This window comes from Accipiter gentilis, chromosome 2, assembly GCF_929443795.1.
Source record: "Accipiter gentilis chromosome 2, bAccGen1.1, whole genome shotgun sequence".
NCBI classification, from domain to species: Eukaryota; Metazoa; Chordata; class Aves; order Accipitriformes; family Accipitridae; genus Astur; species Astur gentilis.
In genome coordinates, this window is record NC_064881.1 from 3,492,907 (window position 1) to 3,517,247 (window position 24,341).

At 40.6% G+C, this 24,341-nt stretch overlaps 1 protein-coding gene across 4 annotated transcripts in view; it reads right to left on the bottom strand.

Annotated features, from left to right (window-relative positions):
* TMEM241 (transmembrane protein 241) overlaps positions 1-24,341 on the bottom strand; it is a 93,172-nt gene that overhangs the window by 49,953 nt on the left and 18,878 nt on the right. For all 4 annotated transcript variants that reach the window (XM_049829379.1, XM_049829370.1, XM_049829398.1 and 1 more), the window contains exons 9-13: positions 24,008-24,053; positions 22,981-23,016; positions 15,826-15,860; positions 14,482-14,551; positions 11,619-11,712 (exon numbers count right to left, since the gene is read on the bottom strand). In XM_049829379.1, coding sequence (XP_049685336.1) covers positions 11,619-11,712; positions 14,482-14,551; positions 15,826-15,860; positions 22,981-23,016; positions 24,008-24,053 — 281 coding nt within the window. The remainder of the gene's footprint in view (positions 1-11,618; positions 11,713-14,481; positions 14,552-15,825; positions 15,861-22,980; positions 23,017-24,007; positions 24,054-24,341) is intronic.

Genomic DNA, 24,341 nt, shown 5'->3' on the forward strand with positions numbered 1-24,341 from the left:
AGAAAACCAAAACTCTTTGCCCCTTGTAAAATACTAGATTGGGTTGAAATTATGGTAGCACTTTCTTTTTGAACATCAAGTAGCCACTCCACCCTGCCTTCACTTAAACACAAACAGCAGACTTTGTCATAATACAGAGAATGCCAAAACAAGAAGCACTTTCCCTCCACTACTGGAGATAATGGCCAAAACATACATTTCCATACATTTCCCCTTCCTATGACTAATGAGATAGCTGGTGAAGTGCCACCTATCTTCAGCGTATAAAGTGTAGAGTGGTTATAGTACAGAACTAAATTTTAACAGTACCTCAGTTCATATTTAAATATTTCTCTTAAATGTGACCACTGAAAACATAATCCAGATACTGTTATTACTCTCAGTGTTCCAGTTCTGTATTAAGGAGACCAAGGGAAAACCCTGCACAATTCATGTACGTTCTCCCAGAAGCGTGCTTTGCTGACATGGAAACACTATCAATCATGATTCAAACAGGTGTGCATGCATGCACCAGACTAATAGCATCTGTTCAGGTCAGTTCTGCAAACGAGAGGCACAATCCATGGAGCTGAAGCTTTGCCAAGCAAGGACAACAAAAGTCATTTAACGAGGGATACGAGAAGGCTTCTTTAGGCCTTTGATTTTCTTCAACTTTGCCAAGAAGTGCTTTGTCCATTCTTGCTGTTACAAGTTTGACTGCTGATGAACGTGTATTTGACCAAAAGCTGAAATATATTTGTATTTCCAGGTTATACCAAACTTAAGACCCAATGCCTCCTGTTTCCTGTAAATGCTTCATGCATTACAATACTTAACTGTACTTCTCCTCTGTCATTTCAGCCTATCGAGGAGTCTCTTTTATGCTGCCCCATTATTGCAAAGGCCTTAAACTGCTCCTGCCATTTAGTCTCCCCCCTGAAACCTCTCAGCTCAGAAGTTGACAGCGCAATGTGATTCATCATCTTGTTCTTATTTTATTAATTATTAAATATTTGTGTAATGGAGTAACCATTGCAACAGCAACAACAACAGTGAAGTGTTCTACCTGTTAGGATCATGGACAACAACTGGAGTGGACCAAGGATTTGTTTAATCAAGTACTGGTTGATGGCAGAGAATTCAGGAGAATTTATGATCCTCCCCTAATGCAGCAAGTCTGCAGTCAATGTGCACATCAGAGAAAAGGAGGGATTTGCATCTTGACCTTAGCTGATACAAAACTTACATCCCATGGCATGCAGTTTGTTAATCTTTCCACTTCTGTCCTAGAAAAATTTCCATATAATGTCTGATTCTGCTGAAATTACTAGCAACCCAGTCACTAAAACCTTTTGAGCAGATCTGAACCTGTAAAAAGTATACCTCTCTTTACTTTTACTCAGTCAATTGTCTTAGTATTATCTTCTGTTTGATGCCCTGAATTTTTACTGGTCAGTAGTATGGTAAATTGTATTAAAGAATTATTTTTTCTATCTGATTTGAAAAGTATTGCTTTTCAGTTTTGGGGAGCAGCCAGCCGTTCTAACAATCTGCTGCTGTAAAATACCACAATAAAATACACTTCATCTTATGTTAAGCTCAGCAAGAGCTAGCCTTTTGGCATTCCAAGTTATTCTTCACCTCATCTAACCCTTACGAGATCATGAAACAGAGATTACCATAAAGAGACAGAAAAGACTGATAACCCAGAAAAGACAACCATGCTTTTCATTGTCACACTTAAGTGGCGAATTTAACAGGCAAACTGACAGTTTGCTATGTGTATCTGGCACAAAAGGAGTTGGGGACTGAGCTCAGCATCTGCCTATGTCTATCTTCCTCCCAAGTGCTAGATGCCAGTGGGTGGGCCAGTAGCCAGATCAGGCAGGAACTGTTACTATAACTGCCTTGCAGTATCAGGACCTCTGACTAAAGGCAGGAGAGGAGGCAATTCCAAACTCCTCACAGGTGGACCATGACCTCCCACAGCAGTGGCTCAGTGGTGGCTCAGCTGGCATCCAGGAGGAAAAACAAAAAAAAGCTGGTTCCAGCAGGCAGAGTGTAAAGTTCCTAGCAGTTGGGGTCCACGAAGAAAAGGAAAATTGACTTGAGTTTCCTGGAGGCAGATAAATTAGCACTTTATATGCACCACTTCATAATTCTTACCAAAGTCCAAATTAACCAGGCTGGTACTTTCAACCCCTATCAGTTTGTTCTCCCTCCAAGTGCAAAAGCACATAGTTCAAGGGACCACCAGCAACTGTGGCAACTAAGTTGCCACACATAGTGGAGACTAAGGCAAGAAAACCCAGCCAAAGGCAGATATGTTACAGGCTACATCAATGTGTTTCCATGCATCACAAGAACTGAAGGTCTTTTCAACAGTCAGCTGGACACTCAGTCTGAAGCCATGTGCTTAGGTGTTGCCCTATACCAGATAATACCTTCACACTCCAGACCAGAAGACTGACAGCAGAAAATACCCCCTGAGCAAAATGGGAAGCCAACAATGAACTTTTCCACATAGACATCAGGTAGGTGAACACCCACCCAGCTGTGCACTCTGAAGCCACCTCCACAACTGGCTCAAATGACCCAGATGGGAACTGGCCCGTTGTGCCAAGAATGATCATACCTGGAGTACCTTGCTGTAGAGGGTGGTGCTGGGTAGGATGCTGCACACATTCTCAGCAACTGTTCTTTCCATGCTAGATTGCCCAAAGGCCTCGGGCTGAACACTGCAGATTGAGGCCATTGTCAGTTCAAGACCTGTGTTTTTTGAGTGCATCTTCAAACCTCTTCTTGCCCCTAGTATCACTGCTATAAGAGAACAGATCCTACGCATGCTGCTTTGCTTATACACAGAAAGCACAAATATTGCTGCAAGGGTTCAAGGATATTGTCAGAACCAATGAGGATGCCTAGCTTAAGAGGAATATTTTAGTGAAAAGCAATATAATGCATTTTTCCATTGTTAAAATCTATAGAAACACCTGAAGTGCTTATGTTTCTTGTCAACATTATCAGATGTAAAACATTTTTCTGTCATGACTAATTCAGAACTCTGTGGAGGATATCACTAATATCAAAAATAGCACAGGAAACTTTGGGATGTGTAATCAAGTATTTTTTAAAAATCTGTTAGCAAAAAATAGCAAGTTTCCATCAACCTCTCTCCCGCATGACATTTACAGTTTTGGTATTTCTGTGCATGTATAAAGTCCATTTCCTATTGTATTTCCCATCTCACAACTCCTTTGGGAAAACCTAATTCATAAACAAACAATTCCCAGACCAGATAACTAAATCTCCCTGCTGACCCCTTTCCATACAACCCAACAATAATAACAGAGACAGTCTCTGCATTGCCATTCTCTGGTGTGTTTATGCTGTTTTAGTAATGATGTAATGGAAAGAAATCAACATGCTATTATTATTATTATGCTAAGGACTACAAGGAAGAATTGGTATTCTTTAAGGTTTTATTTTTCCATTCAAGAACAAAAGTCTTTCTAGGGCTTTCTAACCATTCACTGTTACAAAAGGTCAAAATATTCCATCAGAAACCTTAAAAAACATGACACTTAAAAAAATGTTTTTTAAAACATTAACACAGCTAATCCATTTTGAGCAATGCCTTTTATAAGCAATGTCACAAGGTTACACACTTAGCCCTATGGGCCTCAGCAGTCCCTGCATGTCCCATGCATGGGAAGACAGTGACAGAAGTGACTATAGTTTACTATAGTCTTTGGCCTCCCATTCCCTCAGAAAGGGTGAGGAAGCCTCTGCAAGAACAGGCTGAAGTCTGCCCTCTTCCCCTCCATGCTAGCCGTGGATAGAGTGAGAACAACTCACAGTCATCTCCTGAGATTGTTTGAAGCCTGTGTGATTTCCCTGAGCACCACATATATCAGGGACAGGACATAAAGCATTCAGTCTGCCCCCCCCAGAGCCCTGTGGGGCTGACTTTTGTTGAAAGTCAAAATCTAATCCTTGAACAGGTGTACAGAGTGGGATTGAGAAATGAAGGCACTTGAGATTTTGCAAAGATTGGTTCTGAGTTGGGGACAGAGAAGAAGAGAAAGACAGGGAGACCTGTTTCAGAGAGCAGCAGCTCGCTAACATGAGACGTTTCTGAAGAAAGCAACCTGGAGTGTGACACCAAGTGCCTATCAGAGAGGTCAATGATCAGGATCAAGATTTGTGAGGCAGTCTGGAGACATTTCACCCATGAATGTTTTTAAGCATCAAAAAGGCAGCTAGCAATCCAGATCCTGAAAAGAACAGGGAACCAGCAAGGGAGAAGAATGTGGCTATTTTTGCTCATTTTTGGAAGTCTAGCCTTAGCTAGCTTTGAAACCTTCTACATTAGTATGTTATATAGTGCACAGTTCTCCCATGTAATTTTGGCATTTACATCAGTACATTAGCAACGGAAACAATTTCCAAACCAGATCTCGTTCTTTTGTCTTCTCTTTGTCACACTTATGATTCATCTCCCAGTCTCAGCTCTCTGTATGTAAGTAACTCCAAGAGACCAAATAAAAACATGGGAGACTAGGAATCTATTATGCAGAGGAACCAGTGAACCTGCATCCTCTGCAATTCAAAATTCTGTTAGATTTGACAAAATCTACTTTTAAATTGTCATTTTCTACTGTCAGGTATAGAGAGACAATTTGTCAAGGGTAGGGGTGAAAAAGTACCTTCCAAAGACATACTCCAAGCTAGTGGTTCTGCAGTTAGCTTTATGTTCAAGAGAATGGCAATACCAAATGTACATGATGCACTTCAAATGGAAATTCTGATGGATAAAAGGAAACAAACTAATTCAGAGCATCTCTTAGGGCTCAATCTATCAACTAATGTCTGCTGAGAGTGGATTTATTATATCGAGTACAGATGAAACTTGTGCTGCAATACTATCTCCAAGTTGCAACACATAACTTTATGTACTTCTTTGTGTGACCATGACATGCCCAAATGCTGTGTAGCAGCCATTTTCAATGGACACACAACTGCAGCCCTATACAACACCTCTTAATGTACATACTAGAATTTTCCATTACCTGGAGATTCAAAATCTCCAACAAGTCTCAGCTATTCTTACAAGACAGCTTCCTTAAATTGCATTAGTGCCCCAGGGAGCCTGTGCCACTTGGCTTACTGGTCATGTAGCACACAAAGGAGTTGTTATGGAGACTGATGTCTTCCCAACAATTATATGGTGTAATTAGTGTTGGATGCTACAACGTAACTATCAAGCTGTCTCCATGGAAACCACCCGAAAACCTATACTTTTAAGATTTCAGCAACTGATCTTTTTTTATAGAGCCTTAAGATGCAGTTAAGAGCACAGTGATTGCCTTATCTGCTCGTCAAGCTCAGCTGAGAAACACGTTTTCTTTTCCAAGGTATTTGCATAGTCCCCATGATGACTCACAGGAATCAAATATATGTGTCAAGAATAAATGTCCACATTTCATTCAGTGAGGACCAACCACAAATCAATAAGGATTTTTACCATTTTTAATTATCTTTATGCATATGTGTGTGCATATCCACATGCATAAGAGTATATAAGGTGCATAGATGGAAGAAGCTCACTCCTACTCTTATGAGCCCCTTCTTGGCATACTTGAAAGCTTTATGGACATGGAAACTCCCTCTCTCAGATTAGAGATGCACTTCAAACCACACTGGTGCCGCAGAGAGCACCTACCAGCAGAGTCCAGCCAGGTCTAGCACACAATTCTCCCTTTCCTCCAGAGCTTTGGCTTGTGGCTGCAGAGTTTTTCCAGGTTGGGTGAGCAGAGATCTTGAGACAGCCTTGCACGCAGTGCAGGATTTTTGCCGAATAAAAATGCACTGTGTTTATGGAACTCCAGTGGGAGTTTATGACATTTTTGCATAAAGCTTTAAGAGGTCCAAGCCAAGAAAGCAATGTGATTTTCAGCCAAGAATCTCACTGTCACTTTTGCCTGAGCACAGCAGCATGCAAAGAAGACACTACTTCAGTCTACAAGATAACCAAGTGGGCAAGTGCTAGATAACCAAACCCATTCTTGTTCTGGTTATGATATCTGTATAAAATTTTTAAACATATCTTTTAATCCAGAATCCTCTCCCATTAGGGCAGAGGTGAACAAAGAGCCATTTGCTTCAGAAGGTACCAATGGCAGGACTCTCTTAGAGTAGCACTTATTTCTTCAAGTAAACAGCCCTCAGCAGAAGTAAGGAACTAACATTCTGGACCAGAATATTTTATAGCACTTGCATGCTAAGCAGCAGTGAGAGAGGAATTAAGATATATACAAATATGAGCGCATGTTTTAGCAGAGGCTTTAAGACTGCAAAAATGTGGAAAACCATGAATTTGTTTTATTTCTCTTGGTTGGCTTGACCCTGGAATTAAAGCAGATAAAATTCTCATGTGAACTGCTATGTGTGAAGAGAGATGCAGTGAGCATAACCAGCCTACGAGCCTCAGAAGGCTTGCAGTTGTGGCCTCTCCATTTCATGAGAAGCAGGAAAAAGAGAATTTCTGCTTTAATAAAAAACATCAGTACTTTTCCAGTCTTTAAGAGGGATATCATCCATTTTTTGGGTTGACATGAAGATGAATCTAGTCTATCCATTTTCTTCAAGACACCATAGGGACCAAAGAAGCAGATACACAGACACAAAATATAACATCAAAGACCACAGGAGGCATTCTGAATAGCTGTTATATATTTTTGGGGAAGACTATAACTGCTGGTGTATAAGTACAGTGGGCTACAGTTAGGTACACAGCACCCACAGATAAGATACTCTTTCAGACACTCCTGCAAAATTACTTTTGCAATGTCTGGCAGTCAGCATTAAACATAGTGTGACCTGGGGCAAACACTTCTAAAGTTAACAACCAAAGAATCAAAGAAGCTGTCAGGGGATGCTTTTATGTATTGGGGAGCCTCCAACACTGTTCAGATACACTAAAGATTACATAATGGTGCATAGGATGGCCACATAGAAAAGAGTTGCATACTCCTGATCAGATTAATCCAAATTTTCTTCCAACCAATCCATAAGAAAACCAGTATAAAACTCAATGCAACTTGATTTCAGTTATCCACCTTCATTTCTTCAGATGAGGGAGGAAGAAAGAGAGAATCCAAAGTCCACGGACTTTCCCATTTATTATTCCTCTTTATAACAAGCTGTCTCAATAGGTTCCTGCTGGAAACAAGCTGAATTCCCTACTACAAGTTTATTGGGATAACACTAAACATGATACGGGAATATGAATTCATAAGTAACCAGTATCTTGCTGAAGAAAAGCTCTGAATTACCATTTTTCCCTTCTATTAGTGATTTAAATTATTTCTGCTACTTAACTTTTAGAGACCCTAACAGGTTTCATCACCAGATATAGATTGGCAGCCTTAATCTAAACAAACTCAGTGACAGCACTGTTAGAGCTCATTAGTGTTCTCACCAGATGCTTCTGTCTGTATATATAAGCATCTCCAGGTTTTTTTTCCCAGTACATGACCCATGATACCAGCATAGCTTTCAAATTAAGACAAGAAATCTCAGTACAGCTTCAAATTCTTGCTCTTCTGGGGATTAAATCTGTGCAAGGCTATGACAAAGCATTCCATATTTCTTGGGCTTCTTAAAAGCATTTTTTTGTTGTTTTACAGATCACTTTAGTGATTTTTTTTGGCATTTCTCATGAATCTATACAGCTATGACTAACACACGCTATTTGCTTTCACAGCAAAAGTGCAGAGAGCATTTGTCGCTATAAATATCACACAGGACTATATACCCAGATGAAACCTGTGCTTCGTCTGTCTCTGCACAAAGCAATGCTTTGACACGAAAGCTGTCAGAAATCATTACAGGGAAGAATTTAAAAACCTCATACATTGATTAAGTTGCTGCAGCCAAAGCATCATAAAAACAAGTTACAACCCAGCTCCGTTTTTTAAATGAATGAAAAATTAGAGGGCAGGGAGGCCAAATATGTGGGCTTCACAAAGAATGTCTCCTTGAATCTGCAAAGCAGGCCCGATCAGATCTCATGGTTAGTTTATTGGTCTATCGGCACTTAACAAGAAATGAAGTGGTGGCAACGATCTCAGCCCCAGCTCATCAGTCACATAGGTACAAAGCATCCAAATGGAAAACAGATTTTCTGATTCTCTGCACCTCCCTAGAGACCTGCACTGCTGTCTGAGGACTACAGCATTCTCCTTTCTTGGCTCATTTGCAAGATAAACATATTCTGGCCTCAAATGCTGCTCCCTTCCAACTGCTGGTGAAAACTCCAGTCAGTCTGAGAGATTAAGAGGATGATCTAGGGCACTACTCAATCCAAGAAAAATGCTCATGTGGGAACGCAAAGCTGTCGTTGTGAGCAGAGGGCGTTTTTTCCACTGGATCTCATTCTGCAAGTCCATATTCAAATAAATATCTTTATTCTTTATCCACATTAACTTCCTTCCTTTTTTTTTTTTTTTTAAAAGGGAGTCACAGACCTGGATTTAAACATTTTTACAGTACTAGTTAAATACTGTTTTTCTGCACTTATGATGACTTAAGATGCGATTGAGACAGCCCTCATACCCAGGCAACGTTGGGCTGGATCAGTATGTAGTTTTAACACTTCCAAACACCTGCAGGAAGCAGCATTAGTGATCAGATAGATAGGACTTTTCTTAACAACCCCATCTGTAAATTTATAGTTCCTTATAGTTACAAGATACCTTGTGAGAATCTTCAAGGAGCTGGAAGATCAGCCCCTACCCTTGCAGGCAAGCTCCACTTTAGCTCTTGCTCTCTGCCTATCTGTGTCTGCAGTCTCTTTTGATCCTTGTTCTAAAACTGACATACAGTGTTCCCAAATTTTTTAAGTATTCACTGACTTCTAACACAAAATCAGCTGCATTTCAGCACTTGGAGCAGCTGTCCTTCCATGCTCCTCATGCTGCCTCAGATGGTAATGACTGAGCCTAAAATCATTCTTATAGCAAGCTTTAAAACACTAGTGAAAGACATTTGGGAAACTGCAAGTTTTGATAAAATTATTAGTGCTACAGTCAGATATCATGTCCTTAGTACTTCTTTCCCTCTTTGAACTCAATTCAAGACATATAATATGAGCACTAGTTAGAAGCTACAACAGGAAAAGGACTAATTTACTCTGTTACAAAACCCTTCCTAAGCAAGATAATTAAACCATGCACATTAACAAACACATACTTTTAAAGCTGAAGAACAGATTAAATTATCACAGTGACACAGGGACAAATTTTTAGTTGCTATAAAGGCACATAATTTCATTGACAACAGTGGCTAGAACAAACTTTGTCTAACTTAGGTCTAGAGTTGGCCAAAACCCCACAAATCTAGAAACCCTTGAACTTTGGGAAAGCTTTGATCCAGTCCAGACTTTGTGGCTCTGATCCACCTCAGCTGGGAAGGACCCAAATCTGCTTAAAATATATTTCACAACACATCTTTGTCTGCATTTTTTTTCAGATAGGTCATAAATACCACATGTAGAACCATTTCTCCTCATTCACAACACCTATTAGCAAAGCCAGCTATTCTCATCTCCAACCCAGAATGTTAAAAAAAAACAAAAGAAAAAACAGGATTTTAGATCAGTTGATTTGCTACCAAAGAGCAAGAAGAAAGCTAAGGTACTAAAATATGCACAGTCAGAATGTTTGGAAGAAATTCAGACTGGTGAGAAACTCTATGTGACTTCTACAGTGTGGAACAGAATGCAAAGCACAAAATGAGACATATTACTCCCTTCTTGTTATCCCCAGAAAAACCAAAGACTCATTTCACTACAGTTTCTAAACAAGTGTATTATGCAAGTCTTTTTTTTTTTTTTTTTTTTTTTGGTACAGAGACAGCTTCATTCACTGTAGTAGGAAAGCTGTGATCACAAACCACATAGGAAGGTTGTGGTTTTCAGATGACCTAGCTGGGACTGATGAAACTAAGTAAAATCTAACCAGGGAAAGGGATTCTGACAAGCTCTTCTGACTTCATTTACCACTGATAATTTAACAAATGAGCTGTTAATAACTTAAATCAAGTACAGCCAGACCCTAGATCCACAGATCATATGATAATTCCAGCAGGAATGGACCTTAGGAGGTCAGACCAGGTTACTCAAGGCTTTGTCCAGTTGGGTCTTGAAAACCTTCAAAGACAGAGACTGCACAGCCTCCCTGGCCAACCTGTGCCCCTGCCTGACTTGTCCTCCAGGTGAAAAATGTTTCCTTATACCCCAATCTGAACTTCTCTTGTTTCAACTTACACTTGTTGTCTTACACATCCCCCACCATGCACCACTGTCAATAGCCTGGATCTGTCGTCTTGATAATTTCTCCATAGCTACTGGGTGGCTGCTGTTTGTTAGGTGCTCCCAAAGTTGCCTCTCTTCGAGGCTGAACAAGCCTGGTCCAGCAGCCGTTCCTCACAAGGCAAGTGCTCCAGCCCCCTGACTTTCTTGGCAGCCCTCTGCCAAACTCGCTCCTGTTTATCAATGCCTTGAGGTGCCTAAACCGAGGTTCCCTGGTCTAACAAGTGCTGAGTAAAAGGTGCGATCACTTCCATGAATTTACTGCCTGTGCTACTGTTAGTACAACCCAGGATGCTTTTGGCCTTCTTAGCTGCCAGGGCAGACTGCTGGCTCATGTTCAGCTTGCTCTCTACCAAAATCCCCAGGTCCTTTTCCACAGCGCTGCTTCCCAGCTGTCTAGTCCCCAGCCTCTATTATTGTCAGGGGCTCTTCCTTCCCATATGCAGGGCTTCACATCTGTCCTTGTTGAATTTTCCAAGATTTCTGTTGGCCCATTCCTCCAGCCTGTTCAGGTCCCTCTGGAACGCAACACTGCCCTTCAGCATTATTGACTGGTCCTCCCAGTTTGGCAACCTTTGCAAATGTGAGTACATTCCATCACCTCTGAGTCTTCAACAAAGTTGTTGAACAGGATGGGTCCCAAGACAGACCCCTGTGCTACTCCAGTTGTCACAAGCCTTCAGTTAGAGCAGGAAGCGTTAACCTCTACCTTCTGAGCCTGATCATCCAACCATTTTTTTACCCATCTAACTGTCTGCCCATCCAGACTGTAACAGTCTATTGGATATAAGAACATGGTGGGAGATACTGTCAAAAGCCTTGTTAATGTCAAGGCAAATGACATCCACTGCTCTCCCCTGCAATGGTAACAGTGGGAGTTCTGGTACTGAACTTCAGGGAACTAGTTTTAACTCTTGGCTCAGGGAAGACAACGGCTGGTGCACACAGTCTCAGAAGGAGTATTCTTCTCCAAAACATCTTAAAGTATAGATTTGTATTACTGTGATTCAGTAGGCCAAATCCTTAGCTGCAATAATCAGCCTAGTTCCATTAAACTCAGTCTATATACAGTATTTTATCTCAGCTAACAATCCTGGATTATGCACCTGATATTTGTTGCCTCAACTCTACATGCAGGTTGCACAGACAGGCCCTAGGAGCGTCAAATAGGAATAGCAAGGGAAACTAGAGAGATGCAGAAATTCCTCAGTTCTCCTAGGAGAAGCACAGATCCACTGTGTTCCTGTGAGTGTCTTTCTCTTACCTTTGCAAGGAAACTCCATGCAGCATATTGCCCTGAGGTTGTGCTGCTTTTTAGCTTCACTGTGTGCAACATCAGAAAGAATCCCAACAGTCCACTGCAAGGAATGGGGAAAGCTTGTTAATAAAAGGTCTCTTAATTTCAACTAAGCAACCTCTTACAGGCATCTTGGTTTTCCTAATGCAAAACTGCAGTGTTAATCCCATTTGGAGAAAGAAAGCTGGTGGACAAAGAGCTTACATTATGTCCAGTACATCTCGGGTTTTGTTCAGTCAGTGACTACAGTCTGAGTAAAGTAAGTCTGGTGCTCTTATGGCTGGTCTCTAATGCACTTGCATAATCAGAAAAGTAGAGATTATTGGAAACATGAGGTGAAATATTAACTTCAGGCATTCAAATGGCTCTGAATAAAGGCAATGCTAATTTCAACAGGAGCCACATGTGTTTGGCAACCAACTCACTTCAACCTCCACAGAGCCTTGAACTGAAAAAATAACCACGGGAAAGTGCCTGCCTGAAGCTTTCAAGCTGTTTAAACTTCATGAAGCCTAAATTCCAATTAGGAAGTGAAATACATCTCTACTGTATAACAAATAGACAGATGACTCAGTAGTGCTGGGAACAGAATACTCCAAAGCTCTCTGCTGACGATTAAGGGAATTTTGATTCTTAAGTCATATAGGACAGTAGTCCCCAACATTTCTGTAGCCAAGACTACTCTTAAGGAAACTCTGTTCCACATCTAGCTGGACCTCACAGAGCTTACAAGCTTTGGCTCTGGATTTTGTTTGACTTGTGACATACTTACAACCTACTGGTTGTGAACCAGTGAAATAGTGTAAACCAGCAAGCAGGGAATAGAAAAGGACTTCAAAATATGTAAGGCACAAATTACCGTGTAGCTGGTTGAGAGGTGTAAGAGATTACAAAGTACTGTGGCAAGCTGCGTGGGAAAGGAGATAGGATCAACACAGCATATAGTAGGTGAGGCAAAAAGTGCCTTGGTATTTGAAGGGGGTATGCTGTTCTGGATAGTGATGCAATGCAGTTGGTCACCTCTCTGCAATAGCAAAAAGGGTGGAAGATGGTGGCTCCCCAGGTCAGAATTTCCATGCTGGACTCCAGCACCTCAGCCAAGTGCTGTTCCCTGCTCAGTACATGTGGCAAAGTTGCGTCTCAGCCACATGTCAGTACAGGTGTTTTTGATACACCAAACAGTAAGGTAAGATAACTGCCCAGGAGTAGGAGGTACTACGGTTTCTCACACTGAGCCTTGACATGAGACCCCAAAGGACTATCCACTGTGCCTGGAGCCAAGAAAGCAGATGCTGCTTTGATGATAAAAGGCTCAAGCTCAGCTCCTTGTTGCAGAGGATGAAGTGCTGAGTAGTAGAGCATTCCACTCTCAGAAGTCAGTGAGTTCAATGAAGCAGCATTGCCCAAACTTTTGAAAGTCCAGTAGCTGGCTTAAGTTTGTTCCACATCTTCTGCCCTGCTGAGAAGGTCTTTTAGTCAGAGTGATTTGAAGCTGTTTAGTGTAATTCAGATATAAAAAGTGAAACAGCTAATTTTAATACCTGAAATATTGATGTCACAATTAACACCAATTTATTTCATTAAATAAATGGAGCACTTTGGACCTTACTACTAATGCTTCAGACATTCTGCACAGGTAGTAGATTTAGCTGCATCAGTTACCCTTACTTTACCTTGTATAGGTTTTCCTTCAAATCCTTTATGTCTACAAAGACACTAGACTACAAGATGTAGGAAAGCAGCTGAGATGCTTGTTTCTCCACCTAACTATTCCTTTCCAATTGCTGTAGCGTATAGTGCTATCTACTACACATGTACTGAAGCTCGGGCAATGGAAACAGAAGTAGGAGGCTACAACACAGGTAAAATTCTAATGAAGGGAAAGAGAAGAATATCTGGGCTAGACAGATATCCATTAGTGCCAGCAGTTAGACCTTGCCTTCAAGAAGAAATAGATTTCACCTACCTAGCATGGAACAACTTATTCATTAATACCTAACTGCAAGTTACTCGTAGTGTGGATAGTCCACCCTTAAAAAAAGCTACTTTCGTACCAAAAAAACTGTGTACATTATTTAGCAATCATTTTTAATATCCCCTTTTAATGGAAAATCCAGATACAAGTAAGAAAATACCTAACAGTCAGGAAATATTTTTGCCATCAGTTAGCAGGAAAATATTTTTTCCCCTCTAAAAAGAAAATAGGCAATTTGGCAAAAGACTGGAGGGGAAAGACAGGAATAACCTTTTTTTTTTTGAGATAATTAAGACCTATAGGAAACATATTTACATTGCCCTGTGAGTATGACGCTATTGGGCAGTGAACTTCTGCTACTCAAAATAAAGGAACACTTGTTAAAGCTTTTCCCTTTTACCCAAAAAAAGCATTCTGCCAAATAACAAGATGTACAGGCAAATAAATCCATGTACACCCATATACTGCTGAAGACTAATGCTTCGTAATCATTGCAAACAGCAAGTTTTACAAGGGCTAATCCGACTTGAGAAGCATTTGAGAGATGCTATTTATCAAAGCTTTGCTACATTAGGTAAAAATTATTTTACTGGTGACTGGGAACTTTCCTGATCAGAATGCACTCACTCAAATAAACACATACACTTCCAGCACATTTGAATCTCAGGCCTTTAAATGCATATCCAGAGATATGCACAGATACATATTATCTGCAGTTTTACTGGCTTATGCCAGCAGAAACTAGTATAACTAAGGTTTTGCATGTTCCAAAATTTTTAACTGAGAGTCAAGGTTGGAAGTCAACAGGATCTCTTACTTTGAAAACATTCACATGTCCTGTTATAGAAAGGTTACCTGGCGCAGCAGCTGCTATGAAACCTGTAGAAGTACAGGAATGGAAAGTCCAAGGCACTGAAGAGATCACCTGAGGGACAAAGCAATATACTCAGTGGTACACAGGGGGAAAAATTACCCACTGTTACAAGCAGGGGAACAGCAATTATATGAACATTACTAGTTTAACATTCCTTTGAGCCTTTACAGCTGGCTGACTTTTCATTTATGATGCTTTCCACATTTCTAGTGTGTTTAATGATTTCTCTCTGACCTTGCTTCTAGCCAGTTCCCGCCTTTGGTTGAAAAAGGGGAAAGTGATACAATAAGAGTATTCTTTGCTAGCATAAAGATCCTGTTTAAGCAACAGTTGCCAGTGGATAGACATGCATCATATCCACTTCTTTTATTACAGAGCTCGTGGTAGTTCCTACTGAAGCAACAGGAACCACAGACATATGTTGACTGCTTCCCCCTCTGGCATTTGAACTCTGTCACACAGAGCAAGTTGAGAGGTTTAAAAAAGTTCTCCCAGATCCAAGTAGAGTTCTCAAGTACTTGCATTTCCAGGAACCCGGGTCCTGGTTGTTCTTGGTAGCAACAATTCCCAGGAGTTCTCTGGCCTTCAGGCTCTACAGATTTGGAGGAAGCTCCATCTTTCACTTTTTGAAATGCAGGACTACTTTGCTTAACACATCTGTCTATCCTGGTAGGGAAATGGTATATACACAATATGCACCAACAGGCGAAAGGGGGAATTTATGTTTATTTAAATGCTTCTTCTTTTGTTTTTCTGACTGAGCAAATGTCTAGTGAAAGCAACAGACAATCATCTTTATCCTTCTAACTATTAAAACACCAGTATGATAGGAATATTAGCCACCATCAAATTTTCAATTTCTCCATTTTTAGCCTTTGATCTTTTGCTAATTCAAATCCTGCCAAGGGCTCAAGCGATGGGATACATCTTATGAAAGCAACAAAATTAAATCTCCGCATAGCATTGAGGGCAATGCAGAGAAGGAAACTCAGTTCTATATGGACTGTTGTGACACTGCTCTGAAGAGGGCATATTCACCTAGAGCAGCCTTGTTCTGTACCATGCACCACCTCAAAAGCTGATCTTTGTTGTCTGTCCCATGCTGCTTCTTTGCAAAGGGCAGCTAAGAAAGGTATTAGTAAATATCATGGAAATTACACAGTGTTATATACCCTCCTCTCCTCTTCCTACAGGAGATCATACTGTTGGTCATATTCCTGTTGAATTCCAGGGCTAAAATCGTGCAGGGTTTGGCCTCTAAAAACATGCATGGAAAGGAAAGGCAATATGGAAACCTAATAAAGGAACAACTCAATCCACTTTACCTGCTGGATGGGATGCAGAGGCCAACAGCACCACACTAAAAAATAAAAAAAAAAATTAATTGTATACTACAGAATTTATGACATGGCCTGAACATCATAAATTGACAGCTTTGTGTTTGTTTTTTTCATGCTGAAACTTATTCCAGTTAAGTACAATAACTGAGGCACAAGTATCAGTTAAAAAAAAAAAAAAAAAAGTTGGTTGGGAAGGAATTTCTGGGGTCACCTAATACAAGCTCTCACCTGAAGCAGGACTATCACCAATATTTGATCATGTCCTCTGTGGTTCTGTCTCAAAAAGCCAGGTCTCAAAAACCTCCCAGCATGGAGATTCCATAGCTCGCTAGATAACTTGTCCCAGCGCCACCCTATTGAAGAAGTTTTTCCTGATGTCCCATCTTCAAACCACCAAAGCTGCAATTTATGGTTGTTGTTCCATTTTATACCATCTGCCACTCCTTAGAAGAGTTTGGCTCTGTCAGCTTTCCAACTCCCTTTCAAGAAGGTGTAGGCAGTTGTTAGGTTATGCCTTGGTCTCCACTTTGCCACTCTCAACAAGAGTAGCTCCTTCAAACTCTCCTTGCAGTACACCATGTGCTCTAAGCCCTTACCAATGTCAGTAGCCCCCTGCTAGATCTTCGATTCCTCAGTATCTTTCTTGAACGGGGAGGGCCAAAACTGAATATTCCAGCTGCAGCCTCAGCAATGCTCATAATAACTTCTCTCGATCTGATAGCCACATTCCTTCTAACATAACCCAATACATAGTTTGCCTTAATTTGCTATGAGCATGCACTACTGTCTCATATAGATTTCAGCATTCACTGTTACCCCCAAGTCCTTTTCAACAGACCTGTTGTTCAGCCAGCTGATGACACCACGGAGACAGAATCTACAGAGAACTGTACTTGTGTCTAGACTTGAGTGTCTTTCTGTCCAAGGATTAATTTCAGCTGTGTGCGTACCGATGTCCGCTTTATAGGGATGTGCATATATTGCATATAAGAGTCAAACACAGTCTTATGCATGTGATTGTGCAGGTACTGCATATTCATGCCCAAACTGTCAGTTAGAGAAAGGACAAATGCTGCAATGAAACAAGTTTAAAAAAAACCCCTGAAAATAAAACCAAGCACCAGCCCAAATGATGCACACTTTTCAGAAAGATACCAGTGAAAAATCAGCTGTGACCAGTTCTTTATCTGGAGTATCACTTAAGACTTCCGAGGTCCTACAAAGACTTCATCCTCTGAGTTTGCAGTATAGGCTGTACAGAGCCTTTTTCAGTGCTACTGATTCTTCTGGTAAATTTCTGATTTTTTTTCCAATTTTTTTCATTCCATGTTGTTTCCAAGGTTAGAAGGCTACAGAAACATATTCTGGCATGCTTTAAGACGGGAGAAGCATGCACATTTCCAAAGCAGAGCTAGAGCTTCCTCCAATTACCAGCAACATACCTCTACGACAATCACAAAGGACAAGATGGAGAAGGAGAAAAGAGCATCCGGAGAGGTTGCTGCTTCATAAGCAGCAAGCACTGCACTTACAAAGGTAAAAAGACATTAATGTTATGAATGCTAAAGCTAGGCAATTTTCCCTAGCTAATTACCAGTGATTCTTACAGTTCGCTAAGCCCAGTAATGGCAGTAAAGTGCCAATCCAGCCAGCTGAGGAATGGAAGCCTGCACAATGAAAAGTTAAGGCAGAGAAAGAGCTGGAAGTGGTTCCCAACACACACGGTGATGGCTAGAAAACCGAACTTGCTGTAAATGAGCTACCTCTAGTACCTGGAGCAGTACAGTATCATCAGCGTGGTACTTACAGCAGGCCAACTCCCTTTTCCAGCACTAACACAGCTACCGTTTCCAAGCCTGCTTGCTCTCAGCTGGTCCCAGTTCTCTATGTGACCAGGCTACTGCACTGGTGGCCTGCCCTTGGCATGCTTTGGTGAATCCCAGTGTCATTCGCAGAAATGCCAGTAGCAAAGGAAACTGCAAAGAACATGGAAATCCCATGGCCAGGGAAGCCCTGGGGGGAAGCTTGACGCTGAAATCAGCCGTGGAAGACAACAGGCTGAAGGAGGAAACAGTTCACAAGTGACAGGCAGGCAGGTGTTTTAGGCTTAATGTCTTATACAAAGTCTTTGAAAGGCATCAGCATGTACAGTATGTTCACGTTGTCAATATTTATATATGTTTTTAAAATAGCTTGTCACAAAGATATTAAACAAGGCAAAGCAGATCACTTACAGTAAGCAATTCCCCCCACTCCTCCCCACATGGGATGCCAAGAGGAATTCACAATAAACAGGCCCAATTCCTCAGTTTCCTGGTAAAGAGAGAAAAGGAAGCAAAGGCCTATTGCTTTTGACTGAATAACATAGAAAACAGGAGACTGGCAGGGCAAGTGAAACTGTATCAACAGTGATGAGAATTATGACTAAGTCATGTTTCTCCACTTTTGCTTTTTGCATTATTAATTTTTAAACAAAAAAAACCCAGTGAGATTGGGAAATACTCAGAGAGAAACTTCCTTCTGCAACCAAGAGGAACTGATAACCCTACCAGACATCCCAGGCCTCGATCCAAAGAAAACATAGGAGGAAAACAAAACCTTCTTTGTGAAGTGCGGGGCAGGTTAAGGCAAATGGGTTAGATGGCATTAAAGCTGTACTGTAACTCTGCTCAGAACAGAACATCAGTAGAAAGACACAATGATGTTGTAAAACCACATTAGGGATTCAGAGGTTTCCAGCAGGACAGCCCGGACATGAGGCTGCAGGAAAAACAAAATCCCTGTGCCGGATTTCTCTGCTCCTCTTTTTTATCTCTGTACTCAATACTGAGGCCTAGGTCACCCGTGGTCTTCCTTCTGGCTAAAAAGAGGTTTCGTCAGCAAGAACAGCAATTTATGCCTGCAAAGCTGCCCTTTCCTTATTGCAGAAAATCTACTGCAGCTTTTTTAATTCACAAAAGTGACAGATTAGCAGCTATTCCAGAAGCCACATGTAGTTTAGCTGCATAGAGTAGAGCCTTTACCTCACACTGTTGTCAGTGACATTTATTCACCATTTGAAACTCTCCCGCTACAAATCTTTGTTTTCTCCTCACTAGTGACTGCTAGGCTATCTGGCATGCCTTTGTGAATGAATATCAGACAGTTACAGACACTGCGATGTACTGAAACTTTCTTCCAGGTTCTCCACAAGAAGTAACATATCTTGACCTGCCTCAACATAGGAGAAAGCCTAAGATGACCCGCAACCCACTTCTAAGACATGTTATGTATCCCTCAACATGCCAGGTAGACATTACTACTACCTCCCTCACACTACCCCTTGCCAGCTAGCTAGGGGGTAGAAATCTGGCTCCCTCCTTGGTAAAAAGTGGGGGACTGGAAAGGAATAAAAGAAAATGCAAGATTACTGGAAAAACCACTAAGAAGTAGAACACTAATGCAGAAGTCAGAGTGCAGGGAAATACAATACTGCAGTAAAAAAAGGTGGTGGGAAGAAGACTGGAGGATTAGAGGGAGGTTCTTGGAAGTACATTTCCCCCCTTCTCTTCCTCCCCCTCCCTGCCCCACATGCTTATATGCAAGGGAGATGGATGAACAGGATGGGGTTGGGCACTGAGAAGCAACATCACCCCTCCCTTCTCTGCACAGCACAACTCTACTTTCCCTCCTACAGTTGTTCCTTATCTGGGTCCCTTTTAAAAAGCCATTGAATAATCATGCTGTAAGTGATGAAGTGAGAATAACGCCACACTTTCAACATCAGCAAATATTTCTTCAGATCTGTTTGGTTCTGGAAAGTTCCCGTTCATGTACATTTGTTTAAGATGTTCTCCCCTCCCAAACTGTTCCAGATTTTAAAACAAGAAACAGCGCATGGCATGTAGGGACAGCATATGTTAGGAGACTTTGCTAATTTCAGTCACACCTCTGGAAGTATCCAACAGAGCCAATAACAGTAAATATTTCTTTTTAATCTGAATATATATACTTTTAATCTAACATATTGGTACATTCTAACATCCAGTAGCTTGGGGCAGAACTTTTAATCTGCTCTGTCCAGACAGTCTCTACACTCAGAGTACAACTGTGCTTTCGTACCATACAGAAACGCTTTGAACAGCCTCTGTTGTAACAAACCTATACACTTTCCTATATTTTCCTACATATTAGGAAAAATTACTTCACCAAAAGGGTTATAAAGCGCTGGAACAGGCTGCCCAGGGAAGTGGTTTAGTCACGTGGTGCTTAGGCAGATGGTTCAGTGGTGGGCTTGGTAGTGTTAGGTTTGTGGCTGGATGCAATGATCTTAAGGGTCTTTTCCAACCTAAATGATCCTACGATTCTACACACTATCTGGCTGTGCCCACACAGCTGCTTTCTTTTCCTCACAGAGCTGCATGTCAGCTGTCTGATCTAGGTTAGCAATAAGGAGCTATAAAGGCCTACTGATAATAGTGCAAAGAAGATAAAGTTGCACTGATACCACACTAGCCAGTTGCTTCATAAATTATAGAATAATTTTCTACAGACAAGATCACTGGTACACATTAGATTGTCCTGTTCTGGAGATGGAACTGGGATCCTGTCATGGCTGAAACAGTCCTCAAGAAGCCTCAAGTAGAGGAAGCAGCATATACCTAAAGGCCTGCTAAATCACAAAATATAGTTCTGGGCACCCTCTGTCAGAGATAAGCACGTTTACAATAATTCTGACCCAGAACTGCCCATGAAGAGTTAGCACTCGTTCAGAGAATGTTCAGAGTAAAATGCCCTCTACTTAGTGCGATTTAAAAATACTTTTGACTGTTTTCTACAGAAATTAAGCTTGTGCAATAAAGCTGTGTGTACACATACATACATAGCTCTACGTAGCTCTCAAACACGCTGACCAGCTTCAAACAAACTCAGGAAGTGGCAGTCATCTCCAAGATAACTACATGTGCAGAGGTCTCACAAAGAGACAAACCCTGCCACTGCCTTCTGCAGCAGAAAGATTTCAGCCCCATTAGACACTGGAGGACCTTCACAGCAGTAGCACATCATGGAGGTCTCAAACAAGCAGAGAGCTTCTGCCAAATTTCACACCCTTTCAAACACCATGACAAAGCAAAAATCTAAAAAAACCTCAGATGTCACTTATCCCATTGTCCATGGTACTGTTTGTTTTCCCTAGACAAGTTGAGGTCCAAATGCTATGGACTGCGAGCTTCTCTAACACATAAAAATACATACATACATATATAGATACATAGACATACAGATATCCACAGACCCAAGCCAAACAAATATGCATCCAGTCTTCTACCTCCTCTAAGCCACCTGTTTTCCAGCAATTGTTTTGCACCATCATCTCACAAGCTACACTGACCTTTCAGCCCCTTAACGGTGAAAATCTGTGCAAGCTTTTATAACACATTTTTGCCTTTAAGCAGATGCTAAAAAAACCCATCTTCCAATTTGCACAATTCCATCGTTGTTTTGGTTTGGTGTTGTTTTTTTAAAGAAAGTTTTAAAATACATACCAGTGCACCTCACAGTTCCTTAGCAAAAGTTTCTCCCTTTCAAAAGCCTCTAATCAATAATCATAGTTTCCATGTAATGTGGAATTCCTGCTCTCTGCTGGACACAACTTCATAGACTTCAAAGGATACCATCAACTAACAGAGCAGGAACCCAGCTCTGACTTTTCAATCAAAACTGCAAAATTAAGACCTTCATCCAAAATCTGAATTTAAACGTTCAGGCCCAGATTAGTTTTCAATTAACATTACAACTGAGAGCCATAGTCAGGCAGGTGCCAAATGAAAAATCAATTGATTTTACAGCTTGTTTCATGACTCTCCCTTCAACACAGACAAATAGCTACAGCTCATTCAAGACTTCATGGGTTATTTCTGCACTCAGCAGCCTATCTGCAAGTTCCATGACTAATTCTTCAAAACAGTTTCAATAAACACAACTACCTTCTTTGAGTAAAATTGATTTGCTTTGCACTTCATCGTAGTTGGAAAACAATTGGCTTAAACAAGAGCCAACTTCAAGCAAACTGATATTCAGATATTGTCAATGCATGGGACCCTGATAAATAGACACTGGAATCATACAAATGCAAAATCAGAGCCCTGCATTACTTATTTATGGAAACAGGAGATTTGATTGAACTAAGATAGAAAGAGATACACAGTATTATCATGTTGATGATGCTCACAAGATAAATGGGAATTGAAGTGAAGTAACTGTCCTACACTGGAGTCCCTGATGTGTTCCTATCAAGTATCTTAATGTGGTCAGACCAGAGCACACATCCCTCTAACCAAATGGACAAACACAACTTCACTTTTGTTATGCTTTTTCTAACTTCTGCTCCCTTTCATTCCTTTTGACCATCCTTTCTTAGAACTTAGCATCTGTACTCCATAGTCTTCCCATACAACTTTAGCTACCATTCCAAGAAAAGAGGTCAACATATACAAGATGTGATTATGGATAGAGGAGGATCTAGTACAGTATCTAATCTAGCAGAAGCCATGCATACCAAATGTTCTGGCTTATATAGCTCTTTAAGGAAAGGACTGGTTTGGGGGGTTGTTGGGTTTTTTTAATAATAAAAAAACCACAAGGGAGTCTCATCAGTGATTGGGCTCTTTCACTAACTACAAAATAACAACCCACTTTTATATCTCCAAATCAGAAAAAGAACTGAAGGTCTCAATTACTCAATCCCACTAATCAGTTACTGCTCACATGCTTTGCGCATTGTACTTTTGTAATCACTACCTCCCCTTCTGGCAATTTTGTACAACTTTTATTTTCTGAAGTAGGGCATTGGCAGGGAGTTACTCTGTAAATATTATTTCTGGAAATGATATATCACTTGTGCATACAGTGATTAAAATATTCATAATTAACACCTCGTTACCTCCCCAGGTGTGTATTGGCATGTCCACCTATAACCAGAGCCCAAAAAATTCAGCTGCTAAGCCATTCAGCTTAGCACTGTTCTTCCAGTGAAAGTCCTGCTAAATAAATACATTTAAGTAGTGGTAGCTATGGGTTTCCTAAACAAGCCATGGTTGAAAATGAAAAAATATACCACATAAAGCCAGCTATGTTGTATCAAAGGCTTATTCATTTTACCTGAATACATAGTTGATGTACTGTTGGTCCAGATCACTGAGAGAGGAGGGAAAGAAAAAAAGGTCTTCTTTTAGTAATGCAGTTCATTTGGTATAAAAGATCAGTATATTAAGTATTATAATACTGTAATATTACATAATATTAGTATTATATAATACGTGACACAATGCTATTATTAGGTAATACTAACATTATATTATAATTATATACATTTGAACCACAATCTATTAATATTACAATATTATCAATACATTAATCAGCATATTAATTTACACATTATTTCTGTTGTTACTATGTCAGTGGGAGTCTCATTTAAAGTGAAGATAAAAGTGAGACTGACTAAAATTTAGACCCTTTAAACAGAGATGGAAAATGGTTTTGAAATAAATGACCATATCCATATTCTATACACGCATGTATTATGTACATATACATAGTATGCAGTGGCAACATATCCACCTCCATCCTTACAGACAACTGCAGATTATAGACTCTGTGAACATGTAAGCCACCTGCTTTCAAAACAACTATTGTCTGGCTGAAGTTCTAACATGCACATGGGATTAGCGGAAGGTTTCAAGGTTTTTAAGGTACTCAGCCATTCCAGTCCTGTAGCAAGTCACCAGCTGCTAAACACTTCTGAGACTGTGTCGCAAAGGGAGATACTGACAGATTCAAACCATGCAGCTTTCAAGACTAACACAAACTAACATTTCCTCTTAATGCCTATGCCAGTAATTAGGGGTTCTTTTTCCAGGACTGAGTCATCACCCTTTGATAATACACTGTTTAAAACTAATTCAGTGTTTGAGTTAGCAGTATAACTATCAATAACCACATGCTATTGTTATCAACAATAAATAAGGCTTCTCTTGCAAGAAAAGTCATTAACGATTAAGCAAGAGTGGCCCAGCTCATGCTGATAATGTAGAGATCCCTACAGTTTACCTGACTGCTATGCAGAAGTGTCTCTAACCCTCTTTGATAGCAATCTCTTTCTTTTTAAAAGAATATGAAAACACATTACCTTAAAGAGCTAGTTTTCCATAACTTGTGAAATACTTTGTAAGCCCCTGTAATTGAAACGACATGTGTCATTGCCATAACATGCAATCATTCTGACAAACAATGGCTTGTTTCGCCATGGTACCAGCAGACGTGGAACCCCTCTGAATTACAGTTTAGCAACATGGCACAAAGGACATCTAAACCATGAGTAAAATGAACGTATCACTTCAAATTAATGGTTTTCAAAAGTGTTATCATCTCAGAGTACTGTCATGCTATTTGTTTCTGCTACTCCTTCTGTAAAAGAGACAACTAGCTCACGGCTAGCTGCAAAGGAGTATGTGTGAGTGTGT